Genomic DNA, 27,936 nt, shown 5'->3' with positions numbered 1-27,936 from the left:
ACATGTATTTGTATAAAATACAATGCAGCCATATGGAGTTTGTGGTTGTGGAGTGAGTAAAATGGGCTTTGTCCAGGCACTGCCAGTATGATGCGTCCATATGGGGTTTGTGGTTGTGGAATGAGCAAAATGGACTTTGTCCAGGCACTTGCCAGTATGATGCGTCCGGAGTCGTATAGAGCACACATAAAAGGGTAAGATGTGGCTTGATTTCGTTGGCTTCCCGGCCACAGAGAAAACAAAAGGGCACAGGCGGCATGCGCTCGTCCGGACGCACACAATATCATTAGCTAAAAAACACAAGGGGCGGTAACAAGTGCCGAAAATGAAGTAATGTGCTGATGAGCAACAAATTATTCCAGCCTCTGCTGCATGATTTCACGGGAGCAAGATCATTGGCCATCGTCCTTTCGGTCAGGTTCAAACAAACGTTTACAACAAGAGCAACAGCGACAGCAGTCACATTCCACTGTGGCAATGTCAAAAGCAAATGGCTACGGAGTACAGCATAGTACAGGAAAAAGGAAAAGGAAGGATTGGTTGGTGGGTGGTCCTCTTAAGAAAAAGAAAAATGCACAGGATAAAGGCAGTGGCCATATGACCAGCCGCTAAAAAGGGAATGATGGATCGCCGGACAGAGATGCTCCAGGATAAGGAGCACACTGACGTGGCTTCTCCTGGCGCTGCAAAGCCGAGGGGGGCAGCGGGAGACTTGCCACTGTCCACAGGCCCCCGCCGGATTCCATTCCGCCGACCATCTGTAAAAGCAGTCCAGTATAGGGAGAGGTCAGATGAAATGGGGATCATATCATGCAATCGGCACTATGATTGAGTAGCTACAATCTAGTGAGCAAGTAGATAGAGATTTGGACGAATAAAGTTGGTTTGACATCATTTTCAACTATGTACTATATTTTCATCTTTTGAAAAATCATTTGCAAGTTGTGTGTTGCATGCGCAACATATTTAGAGGATCATATGAGCTGAGGAGAAACAAAAGAATGCAACTTCAAATTTTAGATTCTTCAAACAAACAAGATATTTTTTAAATGAAAGTAGATAATTTGAGAAGGGTTACCTTTTACAGCAAGGAGATACCAGGCAATTCTCAACTAGCTCTATAGGATTTTAACAAAATTTGGCGCATCATCCCTTGCCCCAGCAGTTGTGCGGTAAACATATAACTTGTCAACTTTGGGGATTCCATGGTTCTCGTCCATTTCATTGCTCTCATCCACCTCATTTATAACCTCCACATTAAGCATTGGCATCTTTGATGCAAGGATTTGGCACCCTTTTTCTGTGACATTGCACGATGACATCCAAAGGGATCGCATTGTCTCATACTTGGTAACATTCTCCAAGAGTGCAGCATCACCAAATGGGCTATCTCTAATCTCCAGCTTCCTCAAATTATTGCATCCTTCCATAACATGCATCATTCCCGCATCACTATCTCCAGCAAATGCTATTGAAAGCATCTCAAGTTGTTTCGCGAATTTACCAATATACATGAAAACCTTGTCGGTGAGAAGACCCGATATTGACAATCGCCTTAGCCCTTTGCATTCACGAACAATAGCACCAAAACCTTCATCTAATGGTTGGTTTGTCATGGCATCAGGCTTCCCAGGCTCAAGAATACAGAGTCTGAATCGCGTGAAATTTGGGCAGTTCTTAGCTATAGTAAGCAGTGCGGCATTCGTCATTTGATGACAAAAATATAGCAATGAGCTCAGTTTTTGACAGCCCAAGGATATTGCAACAAGTCCCTCCTCTGTTACTGGGGAATACCCGGCGATATAGAAGTCTGACGGGAATACCCTGAGTTCTTGTAGATCCTTGCAACTGGAGGCCACCACTTGCAAGCCCTTATCCGCGATGCAATCCAGTACCTGCAGTGTACAGGATAAAGGCTCAAACCCTGTACTGAATTGTCTTAATCAAGCATAAAAATAGTAAGGTGAGTGCGGCAGCAAGGGATCTCACCCAAAGACGTTGGAGTTTCACACAGTGGCTGATCATTTTGGTGAGATCGGAAGAATCAAGTGTCGGAGCATAGCTCAAATTTAAACCTGTTAGTTGCCCACATACAGGATAGATGAATGGAAGGCACAAAGGGGAAGCATCCCAAAAGCCCGACAAACTCCTCAGCAGTTTGCATTTCTCCAATGCAAGGGTCAGCCTGAGATACGATTCAGCTTGGAAGTCATCTGTCAAGTTCCCAGTCCCTAGATCCTCCAAATTAGGGGCGCGCATTAATATCTTCGAGAGTGTATCTACTGACACAGATCGATTCAACCTCAAACTCCGAAGACTTGGGGACCTAGCAACAAGTCTCTCTAATGAACCAGCATTAACCTCCCCTTTGATGCAGGCGAAATTCAAGGAGACAAGGGACGTGCAGGAATCAGGGAAGCAGGAGAGCCACCTTGGCCCTCGATCATCCACCTCATTTTCCTGCAAATCTAACTCCCTCAGGAGCCTAGACCAGATAACAATATAAAAAACAATGTCAGTGTATTGACCATTAAATGCATGTAACAAGAGTAGATTGGTGCCTTTAATGAGATAATAATAATGCATTAATGAAATTAATCAGAACTTGCATCCTGCCCTAGCAGATTGTGTGCACCATGAGCATAACAATACCAATTCATCCTACCAAAAAGGAAGTATAGACAAAATTAACTGATAAAATGTAAAGTCTAACGAGCTAAATAAAAACATAACAGACATACTATACATGAATCTAACACAAGAATGGTCCGTCAAAAAATGGCAGGTACAAAATTAGGATAGAACATCAGGATAACTAACTCAGGACATCAGATGCAACTGGATCATTCAAACCCTGAAAGAGTACTCATGCAATTCGGGAGAGTTTGTAGCTACAGAATTGTGCAGCAGATCAAATTTGATCCTTTCAACTTTACTTGCACATAGCATTGGAACAAGTGCTGGATCTAGGCTTCAAACGAGTAATAACTGGCAGCACCGAAGCAAGAAGGCTAGTAGCTAATCAGAAAAGAGCAAGAAAGGCACTTCATATTTCAATACCTCACCATTTTAAACCATAAGATCTAGATGCACGCAGAAACTACAACAGCATATCAGAAAACTATGATGCCTTAACAAACTGCAATTTTAAGTACACTCACTTGCAGTGACTTGCAATAGCTGCTAGTCCATCGGTGCTGAACCCCTCACAGCTGATAAGAACTAGGGCCCTGAATCGTGGGAATGATTTGGCAAGCAGCTCCAGGCTCTCATCTGACACCACCATCCGCTTCATCCGCAGCTCCTCAAGACCCACGCAGCGCCTGGCTGCTGCCTCGATCCATGGTCCGGCATACCCACCCCAATCAGGTGGCACAAGGTTGAAATCAGCGAAGTGTGGTTTCCCCTTCACTGTCAGTGCCCGCACATTGGGGAACCGAAGCACCACACGCTCAGGGCGCACAGCATAGCAGTTACCCACAAAGACAGTTCGCCGGCTCAGCCTTTCAATCTCATACCATACCTTGCAAACAAGTGAAACCGTGTTCCGGTCACACTGCGCAGGCAAGAAGCTGAATATGTGCTCCACCACCTCCTCGGGAAAGTAGGTCATGGTGCCTTCCCCCAGCACCACCTTATTACTAGAGCTGCAGGACGGGATCTGTTTGCTTGCAGTCTCCAGGTTATCAAAGCTACTAAACAAAGCCAACGAAATCAACAAAATTAGCTGCAACCTTGCTCAACCAGACGCAGAGAGCACACAACTAATGCTGGCTTGGACAGATCAGGCTCCACCCAGATTTGTTGAGCCAAAACTGGCAACCAACACTGGCAACAAGCAATGGCAAGGGGACACTGGAAAGCGGCCTGGTTCACCTCATCTGGCAGGGCTGCAACTAGAGCAAGGGGCACAAATGGGTTTCAGATCTGCAGCTGAAGTTTCTTCAAGAGATACTAGTAGTTACTGCATCTGCCATCCATGCCCTATTTAGAACACGCAAACCCCCTAGTAACCCAGAACGGACAGCACCAAAATGGTTGGGAGGATTGCGACCGCCAGTCCCGACTCCTCCACCCGAAACCTGCAAAGAAAGATCAGCGACCGCTGAGTTCTTGCCGTCTCCGGGAACTTGCTAAGAAAAAGGAAACAAATAGCGACGGGGAGAAGGAAACGAAAATAAAAATGCAGCCTACCAACAGCTCAGATCCAGAGCGCCGAAACCTCCAGATCTAACCTATGGACGCCGCAGGTACTCCAGACTCCGAACCAAACCCATCCGCGGAAAAAGCTCTCCTCCAGCAATGATCGTGGGCCGCGGCGCCCCGGACCGAAAGCCCGCACCCGGAGCCGCCGGAGAGAATGACCCAAGAAATTCGGCGGGGCGCGGGGGAGACTCCGAGCGGAGGGGAGCCCCGCTGACGGCAGGCCGCGAGCGAGGATAAGACCCGAGGGAATCGGCGGGGCGGCCGGGGCGAATGCGACGCCGGAGCGAGAGAAGTGGGGAGCTTTGGGAGGGGAGGCAGCTGGGGGGGAGGTTGGAGGAGGGGAATGCTCTGTCCCTCTCTCTGTTCAGTAGTAGGAGTAGGACTTGGGAGGAGGCTGGAGATGCACGCATCCAAACCAAAACCTCACCGGGTTGGTCTTTACGTGAGAAATTAAAAAAAATGATCAAAAGGTGAAGTACGAAAGACTGGTCGACGAAATACGAACGGGCCACCTCAAAAGAGTATATTCTGCTTGCCAAGGAATGCATTGGCCACCAAGGATCATTTGATTCAGATGAAATTTTAAACGGGTATAATTGATGGTGATGATTATAAATACTTGATAAATAAACCTGGAGGTAGAGCAAGTTTGTTTATTTGCGAGCAAATGTTCCAAATTTACTCATTGGTTATTTTTATATATTTTTAGTTCTTATATGTGTGGCATAAGAGAATCGTCAAAAATAAGAATTAACAAAGATTATTGGTCCAACAAATATGAATCGAAAACTTAATTTTGATATACCTCGAAACAATATATTCTCGTTGCCACAAGATGTATTGGCCGATAAGGATCACTTGAACCGAATGAAACTTGGAACAAGAATCGTTGATGTCACGAGCCGGTCCCTTATAGGAGCCTGAATCTCTGCGTTTAATGTGTCAGTCCATGCATCAATAACTGGCATGTACGGTCGAGGATGAAATACCAAGAATACATCACATGCCATAGTATTACATCATAGATCCAGTGCTTTACAATACACAAATGCTTGGCTCATGGGCTAGCTTATAATACAATCATGCAGTGGAGATAATGTTCTAGTCTCGTGGCGTCCGTCCACTCACAGACAAGAGTTGAATATAGTGTCGTAACCCTATTTCTTAAACTTGCAAACATGATACGCTACAGCCACAAGGGTCGCTACATTGAATGTATTGGCAAGCTTCATCAAAATTGGCTTATTGGATTCTCCCCCCAAGCAATCCCAACTACAAAGCAGGAGCGGGGTTTTACACCGCAAGGTGGCCCGAATCTGGGTAAATTATCGTGTCCACAGTTCTTCTTCTCTAGCTCGTGCTCGACGGAGCCTCGCCGTGAGGTTGCAAGGTAGAGTATGGCGGTAGCAGCAAGCACACCTCAGTGTTCGAACCTCTTGGTTCCCCGCGACCCAATTCTAACAGATACATACTTGTATAATACTCCCGTTGCAACAATGAGGTCCAGTAGGTCTAGCACGTCCTGTAAGAAGAAACTGCCACGCAAAACTTACTTTCTTCTTGCCTTCTTCCTCATACAGTACTACTACTCGTTCTCCTATAAACCTTGCGCTTGGCATCTCAATATTAAACTTGTGCTTAGCTCTTCGCCTCTTCGGGGAGTCAAACAATGATGGTACTACAATATATGCTTCTGGCTATCTGGCATCGAATGAATTGCTGCACGTCCACTACGTGGGCGATGGGTGAGGGGCGAGGGAGAGCGCGTACTATTACGTTTGTTTCAATATGGACTACATATAAAGCAAAATGAGTGAATCTACACTCTAAAATATGTCTATACTAGATTGGGATCGCGCCCTGGCGCGGGGGTGCCAGTCAGAACGATGTGATCAAGAAGTAATGTTCATGTTAGTACGAATCCTCGTTTAGCATATGTATTAAACAAAATAAAAGAAAGATGAAACATTTACTTGTAATAGAAGCAAGACATCATCTAAGTTTAACATCGTCATGAGATTTTAAGGTAGCATAGAGTTCAAATTCAGTGCGATCATGAGACCACGTAAGGTAACCACTTGACACTAAGTTCAGTACTAAGCGCAGGCGTGAGAGAATAGAAGCAAGACATCGTCTAAGTTCAACATCGTCATGAGATTTTAAGGTAGCATAGAGTTCAAATTCAGTGCGATCATGAGACCACATAAGGTAACCACTTGACACTTAAGTTCAGTACTAAGCGCAAGCATGAGAGAGCAAGTACTAGTCTAACACAAAGTTTGCAGCTTATCCAATTAGTGCTCAGGTCCAAACCAAAAAGCAGGATACCGTTTACTACCATACAAAGATACATAGTCCAGATGATGTTGAGCAAAAAAAATCACAATATATTACATGGGAAAGGAACATGTCATTCTTGTACATAGGCGAACCCCTAACAAAGCAATGTCCTAGACTACTTAGGTATCATCTTCACACCTCCATGAGACTCCAGGTTGTAGCCTTAAAGATAAGTGTAGACAAACCCTGTCAAACAAAGTAATGTTTCTCTATTTCAGATTGGGAGAATCATGATAGAGCGGCATGAGACCACAAACAGTAGCATTGGTAAATCGGTAGCTGGATCCATCCAAAGCACCAAAACACAACCTCTCTACCGCAGTCTTCTACTAAACATCATCAACATGGATCATGCCAAACGCTAAATGTAAAACAAAGCAATCAATGTCTTCCAAACATAACAACATGATATTCTTTACCCAAGATCAAAAGCAAGAAAGTTGGTTCTTGGGATTTATATCATAATGGAACCAAAAATCCTAATAATATTAGTACTTACTGAGCATTTCTCAACACCTAGATCAGTTAAGAAAATTCTATCTTCCCGGACCACCACAAAGAGGAAGGGACGAACCTGGGAACCTGTAGGTACAACACACTCTAAGCACGGAGGCATCCATGCCAATCCGAAGGAGTACCCACCGCATGCCCAAACCCCGCCACCGGACAACAGGCATAGCAGTGTTTCCCAGCAGATGCAGCAGCAGGGAACCTAGTGCTAAACCCCAACCACAACCTGCGTAGCACAAGAGGATCAACATACATGAGCCATGGCCCGACACTCAGCGAGCAGAAAAGGTGAACAGCGGAGAGGGCGCTCACCGCTGCCTTGTTGGCAACGTCACTGATGCCTCCCCTACTCCCGAAGGCGTCAGTGGCAACGGCGGGGCTGAGGATGAGGGAGAAGGCCTAGTCGCTGGAGGGGCGATTGGTGGTTCATATCACATCTCGCCTCTCTGCTTCCTTCGATGTATATTGGGGCTTTCTATGAAGGAGAGCCACATGGAAAGGCACAAAAAGGAGGAGGCGGCTCACCTCGGCTTTGGGGCTTTCTAAACCATATTGTCACATTTATTTAGTTCCTTTTTTCCTTTGATGTATCTGCATCAAAGACCCTAGGGTTAACTTTCTTGGATAAAATTTGTGCACACACATAATCTTTCACGATCCAGGCACATCTGAACCTGTAGCCATGATATACAAAGTTTTTTTAAGAATGCAATCTTCTTTGTGGTCAATTGGCAACATACCTGCTCCAGAACAAATGAGTTTCTGTATCTTTGCCATTGGCCAAATGTTTCAACTGAGAATCAAATTCCTGGTTGAGAAAAAAAATAAAGGTTGTCAGAAAAGAGCACCAGCAAGATGAGCACATCATGAGTACAGTATATGAACGGTTTATCCATAATTCTAGTGCGCGTGCAAACTTAAAGCAACTTCTTGCATGATTTCAGCAACCTCATTGATCTCTCCCTACTCCTCTTTGATTTTTGCAAGTCTTTTGATCAATCTACCTTTCTCTATCTCCACATGTATCCATAGTGGATGCCAAAATGAGATTCTTACCTTCCATTTCACTTCTAGTTTCCAATGCAATGATTTACCCTGCAGTCTAAATGAGAGGAGTAGAACTCAAAACTAAATTAGGTGCTTAAGGCTCAAAAAATGAAAGCAAGTCAATCCATCAACAATTGTACCAAGTGCAATCTACTTTACACAGAACTAAGTGACCTTAGGTAGTTGAAAATATATGTATCATCGACACACAGTGCTCCGACTAAAGCTCATACGGGCTATAGAAAAAGCGGGATGAGCAAACCTTCAACATGTGCTCATTATATTCAAAGGTAAACAAAACTGATGTCTCATTGTGGTCAATTTACTTTATAGATGTACTCATTCATGTATAATGGACACTCAAGTTTTTTTTCTTAAAATGAGGTATACAGCTATACAGACTGGATACTCGAGTTCCATGGTAATAAACATTCAGAGAAGGAATATACACCTAGAAAGAACAGTCCCAACAAAAATGAAATATCGGCTACTCTCATAAGTGGTAATGCACATTTTATTTTGAACATGGTCATATTCAGTGGAGAGGGAGGGAAAAAAACAGAGCAAAGAAAATTGGTCAAGCTGGATTGAAATCACATACAAGCAGTACTTATATTTCAACTAAGCACGAAAGGCATTCAACATACTGTAGTCTTGAAGAAAAAGTTTTTCGTAGATAAAACAAATAATTGTTTGTGTCCTAAACCCATCTCGTACAAGAACATGAAAAATAGCAAGTGTTTTGGTATACTGAAGCATCAGCCAGAAGGCTATAGCTACTCAGTTCAGTCCAACAGCAAATCTAAGTCTCTGTTCTTTCCAGCCAATCACAAGCATCCAAATATATGTGTACCAATATAGTCTAGTATCTTAATTAAACGGCACTCAAACAACGTATACAGATTTAGAGTACTTACAGATTTAACTCTTTATCAAAATATTACATGGATTTATCAATCGATCCACAAGGGTAGCTTTAGAATTTCCGTATCTTATTTTGTTCTTAATACTAAATCCATTCAAGCTATTTATTTTGTACTATCGATCCAGTAGTCGTTGTACGGAAACATATCTTACTCTTCGTTCTAAATCCATGTTGCATGACGTCACTTGACAGCAAACCTATTCTCAGAAGGCACAAACATTGCCAAGGAAAGAGAACGGTAGGCATTTAGAGCTACAGCAGACGTCATATTTCTTCAATCCAAAAAATAGCCAAAACTTTATAACCATGTTTAGCTATTTTTTCCTATCTAAAGATTTGGTTGTTGTTGTCAGTCCATATGTGTATGGATCAAACCAGCCTTTGTCTAGTTTCTTGTGTCACCTAATTATACTACTAAATCTAACATGAAACTGTTTGGACACCGAACCAATAGCGAGCGTAACCTGTAGTTTAATACAAGGGAAAACCTGAAAAGGCATTGTCTATGGTAATGGTTGCTGGTCTATCTCGGTCAGCTCTGGATGTATTTTGTTTTACAATCGGTACTATGATGATAGCGGATCTAGTACCTCGCCACCTCCACAACATATAATTAGCATGCTGATAGTGTTATTATCATGTGAAAAACATCATAAATTGACATATACATTTGCTGCCTGCCATGGCCTGTCTATTGTGTGAGTATTAATACATTCGAGTGTGGATTATAATACTTTCAGAGCATTAATCTGAATACTTACACATGGACTCTGTAGGTTCCTTTCCTAACATTTAGAATGTCGACAATTTGCCCTTTTAAACTATAATAAAAATGCAGAGAAGCAAGTTTCCTCCCCTTTCTATTATTAATCCACATGCTGATATGCTTCATGACGAGTAGGCATATGTCATCCCTCATCTTCTCATGTTAGAATCACTCATTTCTCATTTGTTCATGTATGCCTGCTAAATTATCTGGTAAGAAAAAAAAAGGTTCTAACGCATATTTTACTGAACAACAAAGTACGTGCTTCATGTTTGTGAGTACCTCAAAAATCTGTGCACGTCTGAGTCTGTGTTTGCGTGTGTGTGCGCGCGCGTGTGTGTGTGTTTGTTCAAAGAACCGTATGTGCTCATGTGTGCCGCTCATCATGGTCATGTGTGCCGCTCATCAATTACTCTGCTATCTGAAACCTAACGCTAATTTGGATACCAAACAATGCAAAGAAATTCAGAGCAAGACCAGACTAAACTTCATCTGATCTCAATAAAAGGGATTATAAAATAGCTAGACCATCAACCTACGCCATCTTCTTTTTCACGCCTCGGATAGTATATCTTTAAATAGAATTGTTCGTGCCAACTTATATTGCAGTAATTCAAAGGATAAAATTTGTCTAGTTGAAAAATGAGAATACACTATCCATGAAGGAAAATAGACATGGGTGATCTGGACATAATTTAGAGTTACAATTAAGGAAAATAAAACGATTTTTGTGGTACCACAAAACTGCAGTGATCTGACCTCTCCGACAACGCGCGCGGGCATGCAACACTCATCAAATGTTTTATTTACTCCCTAATGGCCCCTCACCTCCTCCGTGGTGCTCGCTAGAGGGAGCAAATATGCACTGCAAATTTTCAAGTTACAGTGGCCATTAGAAAGAGGCAAACATATGTGGTTGAATAATACAAGACAACAAAGAACATTGCCATTATGACTGAACCGACGTACTATTGCTACTCCTCACCATGGTACGCACAAGGCAGTCAGCCCTGGCATCCCCGCAAATATAAGGAAAAGAAACAGTAACAACATTGTCCCCATTTATAAGCTGCTTCCTCTAATCCCTATCTATGAACTGCTTCTGTTGACAATAACCTGAAAGAACACAAGGTGCATGAACCTTACATGTATGCACACAACACGAGCATGCAACAATTTTTCAGGACAAAGAATGAAAACAAATGTGCATCAGTTACCAGGCCATTTAACTTAAAATAATCATTAGCCAAACACTAAACTTAACTATATGGAAACCATTTAACTTTAGACATTGCTACCTTTCAATTGGAAAATATCGCATCTGTTTATGAAGATGCATGGCACTAACAAAACTTCCAGAACTATAAGAAAAGAAACAACACCTGGTTATTTTAATTACCTACGATTCTATCTATCATTGATTTATGATTTTCAATATTTTACTTTCTAGCTCTTATATACCATCATAGATAAACATTAAGCTTTCTTCTTAATTGTGTATAATAGCTGATAGTATTCAGATATCTCACTCCAGCACAATATAAGTTCCATCGGTTAATTCAGATAGTGGTAAAAGTCATATTTATAACCATTCAGTACAGCTGATGTACTCTTAATTTTTTTGATATGGAATAATCATATAGAGACACATGACGTATCTTCTTAGTTCAACAATTATTAATCCCAGATCATCCCAAAAAAGTGTAGCTGAAGCAAATAAATAATCTAGGCATACATAAGGAAAAAGGAAGTATATGTCACAAAGTACCACATGAACCTGCATCAGACCACCTGATAGTTACAGGAAACCAGAATTTTCAGTAACCTGAAACCAGAAACCAGAATTTGCATGAAACCATAAGAGTTACAGATTGAAAGGGAAACATCAAACTAGACAGATGGATTAACTCAGCCAAGCAGAATGACGGGTGAATATGTTTCTAACCATGTGCTGAGCAAGTCGGAGCAGGGGAGCATCCTCTTGCAGGCCAAGATGGCGGTCAACAAGGTCCGAGCCCAACACGACATCATCGTCTCCTGCAGTTCCAAGATGATGATGATGATGAGAGAGAGAGGGAGAGAGGGAGGGAGAGGGAGAGAGAGCTGCAGCCAAGCCCCTCCTGACGATGGAGGAGAAGGACGGGCGACGGGGGAGCACCTGCAATGGACATAGATGGAGGAGCCGCATCAAGCGCCTCCGGCGAGTGCTCCTTGCCCAACGCCTCTGCCGCGCCGCTCCTGGGTCAAACTGACAGCACGCACTGGATGGCCCGGGGATTCCTTACAGCCTCTGCTACCCTAGACGGGTCAACTTCAAGCACAAATTCATCATGCACCTACAAAACGTAAAATCATAACTTTAACCTGTCTATATTTAGAAAATACATAGGCGCAGAAATCCAAAAAAATAAGTGATGACCATGTCGTAAAATACCTGCAAAAGAAGGTGACAACACCCGCTGATTTGTTAAAAGTTCTGCGTTAGCCCATCCATAGAATCAAGTGTGTTACTCCCATTGGTAATTACAGAGTGACTGTTAAGCATAGCCACCTTGATAATATCAGCAGCAGAACCCTGCATATAATAATATGTCAATACACTGAAGCTAGCAACTAAAGAAAGGGAAATGTTTGCTAACCTGGCAAATATAATTAACTGCTCATTTCCGTGCTTGAGCTTTCTCTCTACTATTTCTAGCGGTAATTTTTGAAAGGAAACGTCTCTCCATCCCATCAAGGTCTCAACACATCTGTAAGTATTACAATTCTTAAGTTGCCTTCATAAGCTTTGATGCGCAGGTCACAAAACAATATTCCATAATAAGCAAATGAACGTGAATGCAGAAATATGTTGGAAAAGGCTCATTTATCATTGATATTGGATAGAACCAGGGGTTCAAAAACCAGCAGCCAACACCGCTAGTTTTCTCTTAAACCAACAGACCCTTCTTTCAAAATGTTTAACAATATCGTCATTTGTGCTTTCGTCTTACAGTAATCTCTAGTACATCGTATTAACTTGGAAAAGAGAGGAACTAAATCAAGCTAGGCAATAGAAGAGCAAGAGGAGCTTACCCATCTTCTTCTTCCCGCGCTTCTCCGGACGAACGGCGGTGGCTCGTGTCGGGGCAGCATTTTGGGATCAACAATTACTACAATTAAAAGAATAAAATTTGAGGCCTCATCCTTAACTTGTAAAAGAAAATTAAGCCTGCACTTGATCCTGTTTCTTGCTAGTAATCAGTGAGTCCCTATTGTTAGCAAAAAAGGGACCAACATTTATCTTTGTTCTTGCAAATTGTGATTACTATCACTGAACAACAATACTATAGGATATAATGCAGTGCACAAATCATGTACATTTATGTTCTTATTAGCCAACTAAGCAAGCAGAAAAACTAAAAACAACGCATAATTGTGCATATAAGCGACAAGCAAGCAAACTGAAAAATCAACACCCTGTATATAGTATCTCTGCAACAATCTAATGACCAACATAACACTTATATATGTAATTCACAGCAAAAAATATTAGCTTTCTCATAATAAATAAAACAACTCTTGCATAATACCTGCAAAGCACAATCTGGTTGGAACTCACAAAGGCAATCAAGCTCACAACATCAGCAACCCCTCCTTTCCAGTGAATGTATCCGTTCAGCATATTGACCAATTCTCAATCCCTATTCTGCAAAGAACAGACAGTAACATCACTCAAAAGCTTGCTTGGATTTTCATCGAACAACTTGTAGACATACAACTTGTACACATGTACAAAAAAGATTATGCACAAACAAAGATGAGAAGACGAGTGCATCAGATAAGATAAGATATCAGGCTAATCAGGAGGAAGAGAGAAGTGTGGGTACCTGCAAAAAAGGGATAGAGAAATTGGAGGGGCATGGAGGTGGAATGATTGGGGTGCAGAGCCGCACGAAGCACTGGACGGGCATGGAGGTGGTAGGGTTTCTTCTTCCTCTTCTCCTCCTGCTCCCTCCCTTCTCTAAATCCCTCTTTCATCTCGTGCTAGGTACATGAGGCTGGCAGGGCTGACTGACCTAGAGGGGAAGGGAACACATTCAGGAGCTGGTACCAAGAGGGGATCAAAGAAGAGGAACATGAAGAAAGAGAGACAGAAATGAACCAGATAATCGCATCCGGCGTTCCCAGTTGCGGCTCGACGCCTCCCCCGCTCCTCCTGTCGTGTGCACGCGAAGACGACGGTGGCGTTCCTAGCGGCGGCTCCACGTCTCCCTCGCTCCTCCTGCCGCGTGCACGCGAGACGAGGCGACGACGCCGGAGAAGTGGATGGTGGGGATCCAGCAGGTTGGGCAACGGAGACGGCGGCAGCGCAAGGGCGAGCGGTGGCGGTGTGCGAGGCAGAGGAGGGCGAACGGAGGCGGCGGCGCGAGGGCGAGCGGTGGCGGCGTGCGAGGCAGAGGAGATCGAGAGAGGGAGAGGAGGAGGTGGGACGAGCTGGTTCGAGGCGATGGGTGGCGGCAACGGCGTCTCGAGAGAGAAAGGCGCGCGGGAGGGGAGGGGAGGGGAGAGGAGAACGGCAGCACGGCGGCGGCTGCAGGGCTCGATGGGTAGCGACGGCTAGGGTTGGGAGGGGATCGGTGAGGAGAGGAGAGTGGACGGGTGGGGGAGAGGACGACCCAGTGCCAACCCAATCACCCCCTGGACGCGCATAGCCGCACGGGGCGAACCACCGCACGACACGCACAAGGCCTGGACGCGAAATTACCAACGTACCCTCGGCGGGGGCAGGGTATTACGTGCGGTGGCACGAGATCTTTCCCCCGCCGACACGCGCGACGGGGCGACCGGGCCGGAACCAAGCCACGGTCGCTGACAACGGAGGCCCACCCGCGAACGGACCCACACGCCAGCGACCCTAGAACGGTAAAAACACAGTAAAAACGAGCGGGGGGAGGCGTTGTAGGAAGTTACTATTCATTCCAGCAGTAGATTTTTTCGATCCGACGGCGCAGATTCCTCCAGATCTTGATCCAACGGACGAGAACGCATCCAGAAATCGCATCCAACGGCCCAGAATCACTGAGCTCTGAGGAGGCTGTGTGATCCATCCTTCTCTTATTTCTGGATACATCAGTACTTGGAGTATGTAGTTTATATTGAAATCTGCTAAAAGACATATATTTCAAACAATATGATAATCTCTCTAACCAAGGTAGGGACAAGGAGTATACGTCTAACAGAGGGACTAGTAAAATCTTCTCATCGTCCCGCGAGCCATCGTGCGCGTGGGCGAGGGAGAGGGCGTAGGCGTAGTAAGCAAGCTTCTCCTTGTCCTACGACTCTGCGAGCCACCGCGTCCATGGGTGGGGGAGACGACGTACTAAGCAAGCTTCTCCTTGTTCCGCGAGTTGACGAGACACATCAAAAGTAGTACATAAGTGCCTACTTTCCGATCTATATGACTCAATTTGAAATCTCTCTAATCAAAATAGATATTGAGTGGTGGAATAAATTTGTTACTACCATAGTTCGTAAAAGTACTAAACATGTGACGGTGAACGGAGGTAGTACGACACTATTAGTACTACAATTCTTTTGGAAGGGTTGTAGTAGTCCCTCTCATTCACATGTTCACACTTCAAACTTCAATAAAAACGCTGCATGCAAGGATTAAGAGAAAACTCAGCAATGCATGTACTCACTCAATCCATATAGGGTCTAAAATGCGTTTTCGAGACTAACTTTGACCATATGTTAGAGCAATAATATGACATGCAACTTACACAAATCATACCATCAAATTCGTACGTAGTCATTGTACTGCTAACACATGCATGCGTTGCAATTAGTATGTACATGATGCAGTAGTAAACACTCACTATCTAGTAGTACTGGTTCATTGCTTGGTTTAGATTTGGAATTGAGACCCATAAACTGGAAGTGGGGAATATTATTTTCTGGAACCATCCCCATACGGCCATACTTAATGTTTCGGAGAAGGGTTATATGCTTTGATGCAACAGTACCGTCCAATTTTCACGTGTGGTGTTTTTCTTGGAAAATTATTACGAGAGGATTCTACGATGTGTGAAATGATGTGTTGTTCGTGCGTCCAACTTACTATTGGAAAGGTGTGGCTTTGAGACTTGACGACTCATTAGTAGTATTCCTTGCGGTTGTGCACTCATAATTTGGTGCATGGCACGTGGACTCGGATGCTGGATGTCCCACATGTCGAGGAAATGAAGTTCTGTTCTCCTAAAATAGTTTCTCACAATGCTATCGACCTTTCAACATTTTTTATATATACTATGCTAGTTAATATAATTTCTCAGCGAGATAAAATTATACTAGTACAATGCCATGAAGCTTTCAGCTTTTCTTTCATGTGTCTTGCCTTGAAAGTTTTCTTATTACAACATTCCATCAAATACAAAGGAAACTAACAAGCATGCTAATGCATATTAATGATTCACATATCAGATCAAATATTTACTTCACAACTTAAGACAAAGTTGTGAGAAGTGTACAAATAAAGAAAATAAAATGATCGATCAGGTCGCTAAGAATGCTTTCATTTCCTGGCCACGGTGGACATGTTGGTAGCCACTTTCACGCGACTCGTTGATGCCCGCCAAGACATGTAGAAGTTGGATGCATGCACCATCCCATCATTTTGTGCAGTTCCACTAAAATGGAGTTGAGCATCCCAGTTGACAAGGATATTGAATAAGTGTGATTGCAATAATAGTGGCATTGTTGATGAAACATGGAAAGTACGCCAGCCGAGCTATAATGTTTTAGGCAAAGAACTAGAGAAGATCCACATACAACGACATGGGAAAACGGGTGATGGAGCAAGGACGGTTCTAGAGGAAGATGTACTTGAGGGTCGTCGAGATGTAACCAGGAGGGCGGCGGCGGGCGGGATCTGCTCATACTACGACAACGAGCAAGGGGCAAAGGCACTACCGCACCGGAGCTTGCTTAGAGAGAACAGTGGGTACCACGGATTAAGACACGCCGACAGTGGGTTCCTGCATCGACGTTGGTGACCGGAGCATTGTTGCACATCCTCCCTTTCTGCCGGCGATCTGGATCCGGTCGGATCAAGGACCAGCGGTGAGAGAGAGAGAGGGGGGGCACCGCCATCTTGTGTGAGAGAGTAGAAGAGACCGACCCTAGCAAGCAAGCATTGAGGATCCTGCCTATGTTATACAGTATAGTATAGTGGAGTGATTTTCTTTTTTTCTCTCAATAACAATCGGTTTATATTCTGTACATGCGCCATCGAGGAATAAAACCTTTTTTAAATAAAGTGCCAACGCGTCAAGTCGCACTTTCTTTGATCACGCGTGGTACACGATGCTCCATCAAGTGGACATCCACTACACAGTGTCAAATTACCATGTGGGTTGCCTTTTCATACATAAATGAGCTCCACCGTGTACCCGTGCGGGTGTGATTGGGAAAGAGACGGGAGTACATGCGTCCTGCGTGCACCTCTTCTCTTCATGCACGTACCCCACCTACGTGGGTGGGTGTGAGAGAGATACAAACCTAGAGAGAGATGGTGAAAGTGCGTTATATCGACTAGAGGGGGGGGTGAATAGGCCATTTTTATGAATTCTTCACTGAGGAATTTGCCGGTGAGGAAATTCCTTTGCGAAGAACTACTAGTAGCGGAATAAGTACTCAGAAGTAAGCATAACAGGATACAGACATAGTCATCATGATGAAATGAAGACAAGCACAGAGTACAGAAAGCGTAAACACATGATATCACAAGATGAAGACACACAGACTGAAGAAATAGAACTAAGGAAATTGAGAAAGTCTTCAGTCAAAGTCTTCAAACACAGTTATGAACAATCACTCAACACAGTAATGAGGAAATGAAAGAGTTGAGGAAATAGAACCAGTAAGGTTGGTGAAGACAATGATTTGTTCGACCAGTTCCAACAGCTGTCTCAGTTGTACGTCTGGTTGGAGCGCCTGAGTATTTAAACTCGAGGACACGCAGTCCCGGACACCTAATCGCTGAGCACGCAGCTCAGGACACCAAGTCCTCATCGTATTCTCCTTGAACTAAGATCACACAGATCTCGTCCAATCACTCGTGGTAAGTCTTCAGGCGACTTCCAAACCTCCACAGACTCGGTCACTTGGCGATCCACAATTCCTCTTGGATGCTCTAGACCATGACGCCTAACCGTCTGGAAGAAGCACAGTCTTCAAAGGTAACAAGCGTCGGATCCATGCAGGATCAATCTCTTCGGTGATGCTCAATCACTTTTGGGGTTTGTAGGTGTTTGGGTTTGAGATTTTCCTCACTCGATGATTCTCCCTCAAAGTCCTCGGAGGATGGGTTGCTCTCAAATGACAAGTGTCAGTTTCTCTCGGAGCAGCCAACCAGCTAGTGGTTGTAGGAGGCGGCTATTTATAGCCTAGGGAGCAGCCCGACATGATAAGACATAAATGCCCTTGTCTGATATGACCGTTAGGTGGATAAGATATTTTGGGACAGCTGGCGCGTAGCACAGCAACGGTCGGAAATTTGACTCTCAAATTCCTCAGGGCTATCATGTTCCTCACTGTGTAGGCAATCCGCACTGGCGAATTCCTAACTCCTCAGTCAGAACAAATTCCTCAGCGACCAGAAGAACTTCGTCTCTGTCACTGAAGAAATTGACTGAACTGTATGAGATTTCCAAAGGCTTCACTCGAAGGGTTTGGTAGGTGTAGGATTTTGAGTTGAGCATCACATGGAATCCTTAGTATTTCCTCGACCCCCTTTAACAGTACAGTGTTTCCTACGACTCAAGAAAGAGAAAAACAAAACTATGAAAACGAAAGTCTTCAAGCTTCATATTCCTCGCATGAATATCAAGTCTTCACGGATACACCAATATCTTCACTTTCAAAGTCTTCATGAAAGTCTTCAGAAATACCAAAGTCTTCAGTCGAAGATATTCACTTTTAGGGGTCGACTTTCCCTGTAAATATCAAACTCCTCATAGACTTATAGACCTGTGTACACTCACAAACGCATTAGTCCCTTAACCTATAAGTCTTCAATACACCAAAATCACTAAGGGGCACTAGATGCACTTACAATCTCCCCCTTTTTGGTGATTGATGACAATATAGGTTAAGTTTTCAACGGGGATAAACATATGAAGTGTAAGTACTGGTATTGAGGAATTTGATTGCAAGATATAGAAGAACTCCCCCTGAAGATGTGCATAGTGAGGAATTTGCTTTTGAAGCAATTGCACACTTGAAGAGTAGAATCATGGAGATCTCCCCCTATATCTTGTAATTCATACACGCATTTGACATATAATATGAAGAATTTGAAATGCATGATGAAATATGGTGCCTGATGAAATTCAGCATGCGTGCAATAATATTAATGAGGAATAAGCATGCATAATAACATATCGAGAGTATGAAAGCACAGTGCATTAAAAGTATCAGGGCACCATCGGGTTTAAGATTACAACTCGATCCGATAATGTTTCAGAAGAACGAGAGTTGTAACTTAACAAAAACACGCCCATATAATTGACCCGCTTGAAGACTAACTCAAATTTCTCCCCCTTTGTCATCGAATGACCAAAAGGATCCGAAACTGAGGACTAACGCCCCTGAAGAATATCAAGTTGATGGAGGAGCGCCAGCGTTGTTGGGGTTGGTTGTTGTAGTAGGGCCTGCCGCAGTGTCGTCCAAGTCTTCATTTTCATCAGTCTTGCGTGATGAAGAATAGGAGCTGGCCACCAAGGAAGGAACTTTGACCTTCTTGAATTTCTTCGGTGGAGGTGCAGACCAGTCAAATTCTTCCTTGAGACCCATATTCTTCAGATCTGCAGCGTTGTAGACATGAGATAGAACAACCCAGGTACGGTTGAAGGTTTCATGGAGGTAGTATTGGTTTTTCTTCACAGCATTGTGTGTTGAGGTCATGTTGTGAAGAATTGAACCAAACTGACGCTTGACCCATTTATGATTGCGATCAACCTTCTGATGAAGACTGAGGAGTAACTCACGATCAGTCATCACCCTGGGAGCTGTGGCTTGAGGATTTTGCTTGGCGGCAGAGTCATGTGTGGCTGAGTCGTCATTGGTGGAGTAGGATGCCTTCATCTATCAGAGCAGTTGCTTTTCCTTTGTCATCAGCTGAGGAATATGTCCGTTTGAGGACTTCAATCGGAGGCAAGTAGCTGCCATGGTTCAAAGTGTCAGCTTTGTAATTCAGTGAAGCCCTTGACCTGACGAATCTCATAATTCATGGTGCATGAGGCTTCAGCTCAAATGGTGACATAGCAATATTCGCCAGAGTCCTCATGAAGAAATCATGGAAGTTGATGGGAATGCCATGAATAATGTTGAAAAGCATGTTCTTCATGATGCCAACGACCTCTTCATCATTTGAGTCGTGGCCTTTGATAGGACTCATTGTCTTTGACAGAATGCGATAGATAGTCCGGGGCACATATAGTAATTCCTTGACGAGGAATTTGGTTCGAGGAGCCTGCCCTGGCTTCAATGGCTTCATCAGCACTTGCATGAAATGATTTGAAAGTTTAGGTTCATTGTAGACACAACGAGCATCGTCAAGGGGAGGACTGAGTGGGAGGGCACTAAGCAATTCAGTTGCTGGTGCCTTGTAGTGAGTATTTTCTGACATCCAGTCCAACACCCATGAATTCACATCTTCAGAGTTTCCTGTGATGTGCAACGTTGCATAGAATTAAAGAATGAGTTCTTCATTCCAGACACAGATGTCAATGCAGAAATTTAACAGTCCAGCATCGTGAAGAACACTGAGGACTGGCTCGAAGCACGGCAGAGACTCCATGTCTACATGAGGAATGTGTTCATGATCGAAGACTTTGTCTTTGTTGAACAGTACTAGTGAATAGAAGTTTGCTTGACTTGTTGTCCAGAAACGTCTCTTTCTTATACGAGCAGAGTCATATGGGTTATAGTCAGTGAAGAACACATGCTCGCTGAAGAAATCTTCAGCCTTGAACTTTTGCTTCTTTGAGAATGGATCCGTTGGCTTGGGCACTGGAGTGTCAGTGAGTTGCATCACAACCTCTGGAATTGCAATCTCAGGTTCTTCAGGCTGAGGAATTTCTGGTTCCTCTTCAGTAGCAGGCTGTGTGTTCAAGGGTTCAACAACAACAGCTTCTTCAGCACTAGCGGATGGAATGTCTTCATGCACAGACGAAGTGGGATGAGTTTCTTCAGAGCCCATTTGAACAGTTGGTGCAGGGGACTGAGGTATTTGTTGAAGTGGGGTGAAGAGTGGAGTATTGGGGTGCTGACTTTCCCAAAAGTCATCATTCATCACTGGCGTTGTGCAGCCAATGTCCACGTCTTCATCTTCAATTTCTTCAACGCCAGCCTCTTCAGCTGTGAACTAAGGCATTGGCGAAGAAGCAACAGTTGTTGAAGGAATCGCATCCACTTCAATTTCTTCATCAACCTGCTCTGACGAAGCAACAGATTGAGGTTCTTCATTAGATCCACTTGGGATCACATATTCCTCACCAAAAGGAACAAGGTCCTTTGATGACATGGTGGAAATTGGAACAACATCAATTGGATTTTCAATTGAACTTGTCAGAGGCTTCATCTTCTTTGGGGCCGAAGATTCTGAAGCACTGGATGCTTTCCTTTTCTTCACTACAACTCGCTCTGTAGCCTTGGTCTTCTTCACATTGAATGCACATGGAAGAATTGGAGTTGGGGTAGGCGCAGAAGGAACTGAGGAATCTGGTTGAATTTCCTCAGGCGCAACTGATGCAGTTGCCCTGACATTTTCAGTTTCTTCAGGCGCACCACTGGTGGATGCCTTGACAATTTCATCAGCGGCTGGAATGGAGTCATCAGCCCTGGAACTAGCATTTTCTTCAGCAGCCTGAATGTCATCAGCGGTGCTGGCATGTTCTTCAGTTGGCTAAGCAGATGCATCAGCATGAGGAATTTCTTGTTGCGATGGGGCTGCAACATTTGTGATTTTCTCAGTCAGTTTCACAAACCTGACTTTGGCTCCTTGCCAATCAGCATAGTAAGCTTTGAAGTCATTGTTGAGGGTTTTGATTTCAGCTTGGATCTTGAGGAGTTCATCAAGTGTCATATTGACAACGTTATTCTTCAGGAACTTCTCCTTTCTGAACTGAGTCTTCTTGATCTGCCTGGCCTTCTCAAATTTCCATTTCTCTTCAGTGATGAAATGGGTCAGCATGTGACTTTGACCAGGAGTCAACTTGAAATCAGGCATAGGAGTGTTTGGATCCTTGTGCCAGAGATCAATGTAATCAAGGATCGCCCTTGGATCCAAAAGCAGTGGCACATTTGTGCCTTTGGCTCTAGCAGCCCTTTCTTGTCGGTCTCTGATGATTTCTGCAAGTTCATCATCATCAGCTTCATCGTCAGATGGCACGTGGAAAGCAACCTGTTTCTTCTTCGGACTAGGCCGACTACCTCGACTAGCCATTGCCTTAGTCTTCAATAGAGTGGGGCTTGAAGAAGACTTTGGTGCAGCTGAGGAACTTGCTGAGGCACCAAAGGCAATAGAGATGCCTGTTGTCCTTTGGCATGTAGCCAGATGTACAGGTGTTGAGGACTTTGCCGGAGCAACTGAGGGCTTTGGAGGAGGAGCAGTAGTTGGTACTGGCCGTGAGGGCTTTGAAGAATCTGGCCATGAGGGCTTTGAAGATTCTGGCCGTGAGGGCATTGCTGAGGAACTTGGTCGTGAGGGCATAGTTGGTGAAGCACTTGGCTTGTGAGCAGGCTTCTTTGCCATTGATTTCTTTGGCTTGACAGAGACCTCAGTGGCAGTAGCAGCAGCAGAGTCTTTGTTGAATTTCCTCACTGCTTCTTTGGCCTGTCTTGCCAACTTAGCTTGGCGCTTGGCCCATTCTTCAGGAAAATCCTCACCACGCTTGATGCTGGTGGGGCCAGCCTTTTGGCCAGGTGCCAATGGAGCTCTTGGGCATGAAGGATTAAGTGTGAATTTCTTCATATACTTTGGAGTCACATATCTGTACCCCCTCCATTCTCTTGCCCATCTCCGTTCAATCTTCTGTATGCGCATCTTGCGCTGAGTTTTGGTTTCTTTTCCATACTTAGCCTCATCAGGTGTGCAATAATCAGCATACAGGTCCTCAGGGATTTCAAAAGCAGTCATGACCTCTGGCTTCTTTCCTCCTTTCTGCGGCCTCTTACCATCAGCCATATTCTTCAGATGAGGAATTTGAACAATTGAATTTTCTGAAGAAGTATGCAACTTTTCTTCGAGGAACACTGCAAATGAGTTAAGTTGATGAGAACCTAGTGATTCAGTAGCGGACATGAGTACCCGTGAACAGAGTATAGTTGCGAGGAATTTGGAGAGGTCATATGCGTTCTCAGAAGGTTTTTCAAACAGAACAAGTTTGAGGAATTTAACCAGATGAGCCTTGAAGAATTTCACTAAGCATTCTTTGTCTTAGGTTCCAGAGTTGTATAGATCGAAGATCCACACAATTGAGGAATCTTGAAGAAAAACTATGCTTAGAGAAACGAATCAAGAACAGATGACTAGTGAGGTGTTTTTGTATGTGAGGATTTGAAGAATAAAACACCTCTGAAGATTTTGTTGAGAAATTTCGAATCAAAAGGGGTAGTAAATGTAACTTTTAATTACCCTGTGTGAAGAACACGACGAACTGAGAAGCGGAACAGTGAAGTTCGTCGGTGTAGATCTTCCACGTCCTAACTTGGCGGAGGAAGACAGCTACGGCGGCGGCGGAGTGAAGATTTCCACGGTCGGCGTGAGTACGACGGCGACAAGGTCGAGGCAGTGAAGCTATTCCTCACCGGCGACGATGGAGTAGCGGAGGCGCTAGGGTTTGAGGAGCTCGAGCGAGAGAGAGAGCGGTCGAGCGGAGTAAAGGAAGTGAGGAAGGGATGAGGGGATATTTATAGACGCAGTGGAAAACTGTTCGCCCGAAGATTTTGGACGAATCTGCCCCTGATCCTTCTCCTTCGCTTGACATGTGTCACCCATGTACTGAGGAGTGGAGATCGTGTTAGATCGTGGGTGAATAGATAAGTCTATCATGGGATCCGAAATGGATTGAGCGGTAAAACCAAAATTTTTGATAAGATTAGTTTGAAAGTTCCGTTCGCAAATTCTTCAGCTGTCAAGAACACAATGAAGATTTTGAACGAGTTTCAAATAGAACGGACATGAAGAATTTGTGAATAGATTGGGTTGAGTATAGCATAGAGGGGGAAGGGTCCGATCATATTCACTAAGCAGAAAAATGCAACTTGAAGAAATAGCCATAAGTGAATGCTGTAGAGGACATAAACTCATATATATATATATATATATATATATATATAGTCAATGAAGAAAAATGACGGAAACATTGAGGATTTTGCAAAGTTGAAGAATTTGAAAAACCGAAGAATTTCAAAACTGAGGAATTTCATAAATGAAGATTTTCAACTTTGGTGGTGGCGTGACCCACCGTATAAGAATGATGATTTCAGACACCGCGTACAATTGTCGTAGGGTTCTGAGAATCGAATTCTTCATTAATTTCTTCACACTTAGAGTGTTATTCTTCATTGATTGAAGAAAAACGTTTCTTCATGTGTTGCACATGTAAGTCATCAATTTTGCATAAGTGTCAGGATGTGTGTCCTTTTTCAAAGAACATTCAAAGATTCTAAGATATTTAGCTCACACCGCAACTTGCTAAATTTCTTCTCATCCAAGGGCTTTGTGAAGATATCTGCTAGCTGTTCTTCAGTCTTCACGTGCTCGATGGAGATGTCGCCCTTCAACACATGATCATGAAGAAAATGATGACGAATCTGTATGTGCTTTGTCTTCGAGTGCTGAACTGGGTTGTGAGCAATCTTGATGGCACTCTCATTGTCATAGAGGAGAGGCACATTCTTCACGTTGATGTCGTAGTCCTTGAGGGTTTGCTTCATCCATATCAGTTGAGCACAGCAAGAACCAGCAGCAATGTACTCAGCCTCTGCAGTAGACAGTGATACGCAGTTCTGTTTCTTCGAGGACCAGCAGACCAAGGATCGTCCGAGGAAATGACAAGTACCAGATGTTGACTTGCGGTCCACACGATCACCAGCATAGTCAGAGTCAGAATATCCAATGAGATCAAAAGTAGAGCCCTTGGGGTACCATAATCCTAGTGTTGGTGTGTGAGCTAGATATCGAAGAATATGCTTCACAGCCTTATGGTGTGATTCCTTCGGTGCAGCTTGAAATCGGGCACACATGCAAACACTAAGCATTATATCTGGCCTAGATGCACATAAGTACAATAAAGAGCCAATCATGGAGCGGTATACCTTGTGATCGAAGTCAATACCATTTTCATCAGTGCATAGATGGCCATTTGTGGGCATAGGAATTTTGACTCCTTTGCAATCTTGCATGCCGAATTTCCTCAGAACTTCCTTGAGGTATTTCTCCTGAGATATGAATATACCATTGTGTTGTTGACGAATTTGAAGACCTAAAAGGAATTTCAACTCTCCCATCATAGACATTTGATATTCTTCACTCATCATGTGAGCAAATTCATCACTATAACGTTGGTCAGTACAGCCAAAGATAATATCATCAACGTATATTTGGCGCACAAACAGTTCACCATCATAAGATTTAGTAAAAAGAGTGGGGTCGAGTGAACCGGGTGTGAAGCCATTCTTCATGAAGAATTCCTTCAAAGTGTCATACCACGCCTGAGGGGCCTGCTTGAGGCCATACAGGGCCTTGTTAAGTCTGAAGACTTTGTCAGGTTTCTTTGGATCTTCAAAACCTGGGGGTTGAGCAACATATACTTCTTCCTCAAGCTTACCATTGAGGAATGCACTTTTCACATCCATTTGTTGCAAGATAATATTATGATGGTTAGCATAAGCAAGTAATATGCGAATAGCCTCAAGTCTAGCAACAGGTGCAAAAGTTTCATCGAAATCAATTCCTTCAACCTGTGTGTAGCCTTGAGCTACAAGTCGTGCCTTATTCCTCATCACAAGGCCATTTTCATCTTGCTTGTTGCAGTAGATCCACTTTGTGTTGATGATATTATGCTTGTGAGGATCTGGGCGTTTGACCAATTCCCAGACATTGTTGAGCTCGAACTGATGTAATTCTTCTTGCATGGCCTGAATCCACTTAGGCTCCAGAAATGCTTCCTCTACCTTAGTGGGCTCTGTGATAGAGACAAAAGCATAGTGTCCACAAAAGTTAGATAAATGTGAAGCTTTTGAGCGTGTGAGAGGACCTGGCGCTTGAATGTCATCGATGATCTTTTCAACTTGCACTTCTTTTGCAATGCGAGGATGAGCTGGTTGTCATTGAGGAATTTGATCACCATTTTCTTCAGCACCATTTTCTTTAGTGTTTTCATCAGGTGCACCAGCTCGATTTTCTTCATGTTCTGGAATGAATTCTTCAACGGATTCTTCGGTAGGAATAACATCCTTAGTAGCCTTGAACTTGATAGAATCCTCAGGATCTGGTTCATCTATCACAGAAGGTAGGTGCTCTTTTTGCGAGCCATTAGTTTCATTGAACCGCACATCTACAGTTTCAACAACCTTGTGAAGAACGTTGTTGAAGACTCTGTAGGTTGTGCGAGTCCTTTTCGTAACCTAGCATAAAACCTTCATGTGCTTTCGGTGAAAATTTAGCATTGTGATGAGGATCTCTAATCCAACATTTAGCACCGAAGACTTTGAAATAACTCACATTGGGTTTCTTGTTAGTGAGGAGTTCATAGGCAGTCTTCTTGAAGAATTTGTGAAGATATACCCGATTGATGATGTGGCACGCAGTATCAATTGCATCAATCCAAAAACGACGAGGCGTTTTGTATTCATCAAGCATAGTGCGAGCCATTTCAGTGAGGGTTCTGTTCTTGCGCTCCACGACGCCATTTTGCTGAGGAGTATAAGGAGCAGACCGGAATTCTTGAACTCGGTCCCATTGTCAATTCTGATGTGCTTGATCTTCACACCAAAGTTGGTTGAAGCCCTCGAGGAAAATCATTTGAAGATTTCCTGCACTTCATGTTTGTAAGTGACAATGTGTACCCATGTGTAACGAGAATAATCATCAACAATAACAAAACCATATAGAGATGCATCATTCGAAACATCAGAATAATGATTAGGACCAAAGAGATTCATGTGAAGTAATTCGAATGGACGAGTAGTGGTCATGATAGTCTTCACTGGATGCTTGGCCTTGGTCATCTTTCCAGCTTCACAAGCTCCACATAAGTGATCCTTGAGGAATTTGACATTCTCAATGCCAATGACATGCTTCTTCTTCGCAAACGTGTTCAGATTCCTCATGCCAACATGACCAAGTCGTCGATGCCATAGCCAGCCTTCTGAAGCTTTTGCAAGTAAGCACATTGCTGGTTGTGGTCCTGTAGAGAAATCAACAATATACAGATCTCCTCTCCTAAAGCCTTTGAAGACTTTGGAATAGTCAGCTTCCATGATCACAACACATCGATATCTTCCAAAGACAACAACCATATCAAGATCACAAAGCATTGAGACAGACATGAGGTTGTATCCTAAGGACTCGACAAGCATGACTTTGTCCATGTGTCGATCCTTTGAGATCGCAACCTTACCTAGACCCAATACCTGACTTTTGCCTTTGTCAGCGAAGATAATGTGCTTGAGATGCGACGGTGTTAAGGGAGCATCCATCAATAGGTTCTTGTCACCAGTCATGTGATTTGTACATCCACTATCTAAAACCCACTCGTTGACTTTGGGCTGATCATCCTGCAGATGAATTAGTGCAACTTACGATCTCATATACTTCATCAGTGAAGAATATGATATCAAGTTCATCAGATGAATTTCATCAAACAGTAAAACAGATATTTCAGTATGAGGACATGTGAAATGAAAGTTCATTTCATCATGATTCACTTGCGTCCTTTCAGGCATTTTGTCAGGCCTCCAGCAAATTCTTCAGACGTTTAAAGCATGCCTGGAGACCTGACCCTGCACAAAGGATTAGTTCTTTTTCTTCACCACCCACATCTGAAGGGGTGGCAAAGAGTTCATCACTCTGCGAGCACCATATGAGAAA

At 43.7% G+C, this 27,936-nt stretch overlaps 1 protein-coding gene and 1 long non-coding RNA gene across 13 annotated transcripts; both read right to left on the bottom strand.

Moving 5' to 3' along the window:
• Positions 1-326: 326 nt before the first annotated feature.
• LOC123045326 (transport inhibitor response 1-like protein Os04g0395600) lies at positions 327-4,541 on the bottom strand. Its single transcript, XM_044468324.1, has 5 exons — positions 4,195-4,541; positions 3,162-4,082; positions 1,990-2,485; positions 1,079-1,895; positions 327-758 (listed from the first exon to the last, which is right to left on the bottom strand). The coding sequence occupies exons 2-4, from the start codon at positions 3,611-3,613 to the stop codon at positions 1,119-1,121; spliced, it is 1,725 nt and encodes a 574-aa protein (XP_044324259.1). The 5' UTR covers positions 3,614-4,082; positions 4,195-4,541; the 3' UTR covers positions 327-758; positions 1,079-1,118.
• Positions 4,542-6,474: 1,933 nt separating this feature from the next.
• LOC123045325 (uncharacterized) lies at positions 6,475-14,454 on the bottom strand. 12 transcript variants are annotated; one of them, XR_006421303.1, is made up of 16 exons: positions 13,939-14,454; positions 13,664-13,852; positions 13,367-13,482; positions 12,870-12,946; positions 12,434-12,544; positions 12,229-12,369; positions 11,953-12,130; positions 11,740-11,831; positions 11,563-11,619; positions 10,780-10,910; positions 10,554-10,659; positions 8,113-8,158; positions 7,797-7,864; positions 7,369-7,647; positions 7,121-7,282; positions 6,475-6,732 (listed from the first exon to the last, which is right to left on the bottom strand). It is a non-coding gene; the product is annotated as an uncharacterized lncRNA (long non-coding RNA). The 12 variants fall into 12 exon arrangements; XR_006421312.1 differs by having other exon boundaries at positions 8,113-8,151; XR_006421309.1 differs by having other exon boundaries at positions 7,797-8,158; positions 10,764-10,910.
• Positions 14,455-27,936: the final 13,482 nt, after the last annotated feature.

This window comes from Triticum aestivum, chromosome 2B, assembly GCF_018294505.1.
Source record: "Triticum aestivum cultivar Chinese Spring chromosome 2B, IWGSC CS RefSeq v2.1, whole genome shotgun sequence".
Taxonomy (NCBI): Eukaryota; Viridiplantae; Streptophyta; class Magnoliopsida; order Poales; family Poaceae; genus Triticum; species Triticum aestivum.
The sequence above is the reverse complement of the archived record's forward strand: the minus strand, read 5'-3'. Positions and strand labels throughout refer to the sequence as shown.

What these genes read in the sequence shown, in the direction of transcription:
- LOC123045326 (XM_044468324.1), bottom strand. Translation starts at nt 3,613, where the DNA reads ATGACCTACTTTCCCGAGGAGGTGGTGGAGCACATATTCAGCTTCTTG. An exon ending in GCTATTGCAAGTCACTGCAA is followed by an intron (nt 2,486 to 3,161) that starts GTGAGTGTACTT and finishes TATCTGGTCTAG; the next exon opens with GCTCCTGAGGGAGTTAGATT. An exon ending in TGAAACTCCAACGTCTTTGG is followed by an intron (nt 1,896 to 1,989) that starts GTGAGATCCCTT and finishes TGTACACTGCAG; the next exon opens with GTACTGGATTGCATCGCGGA.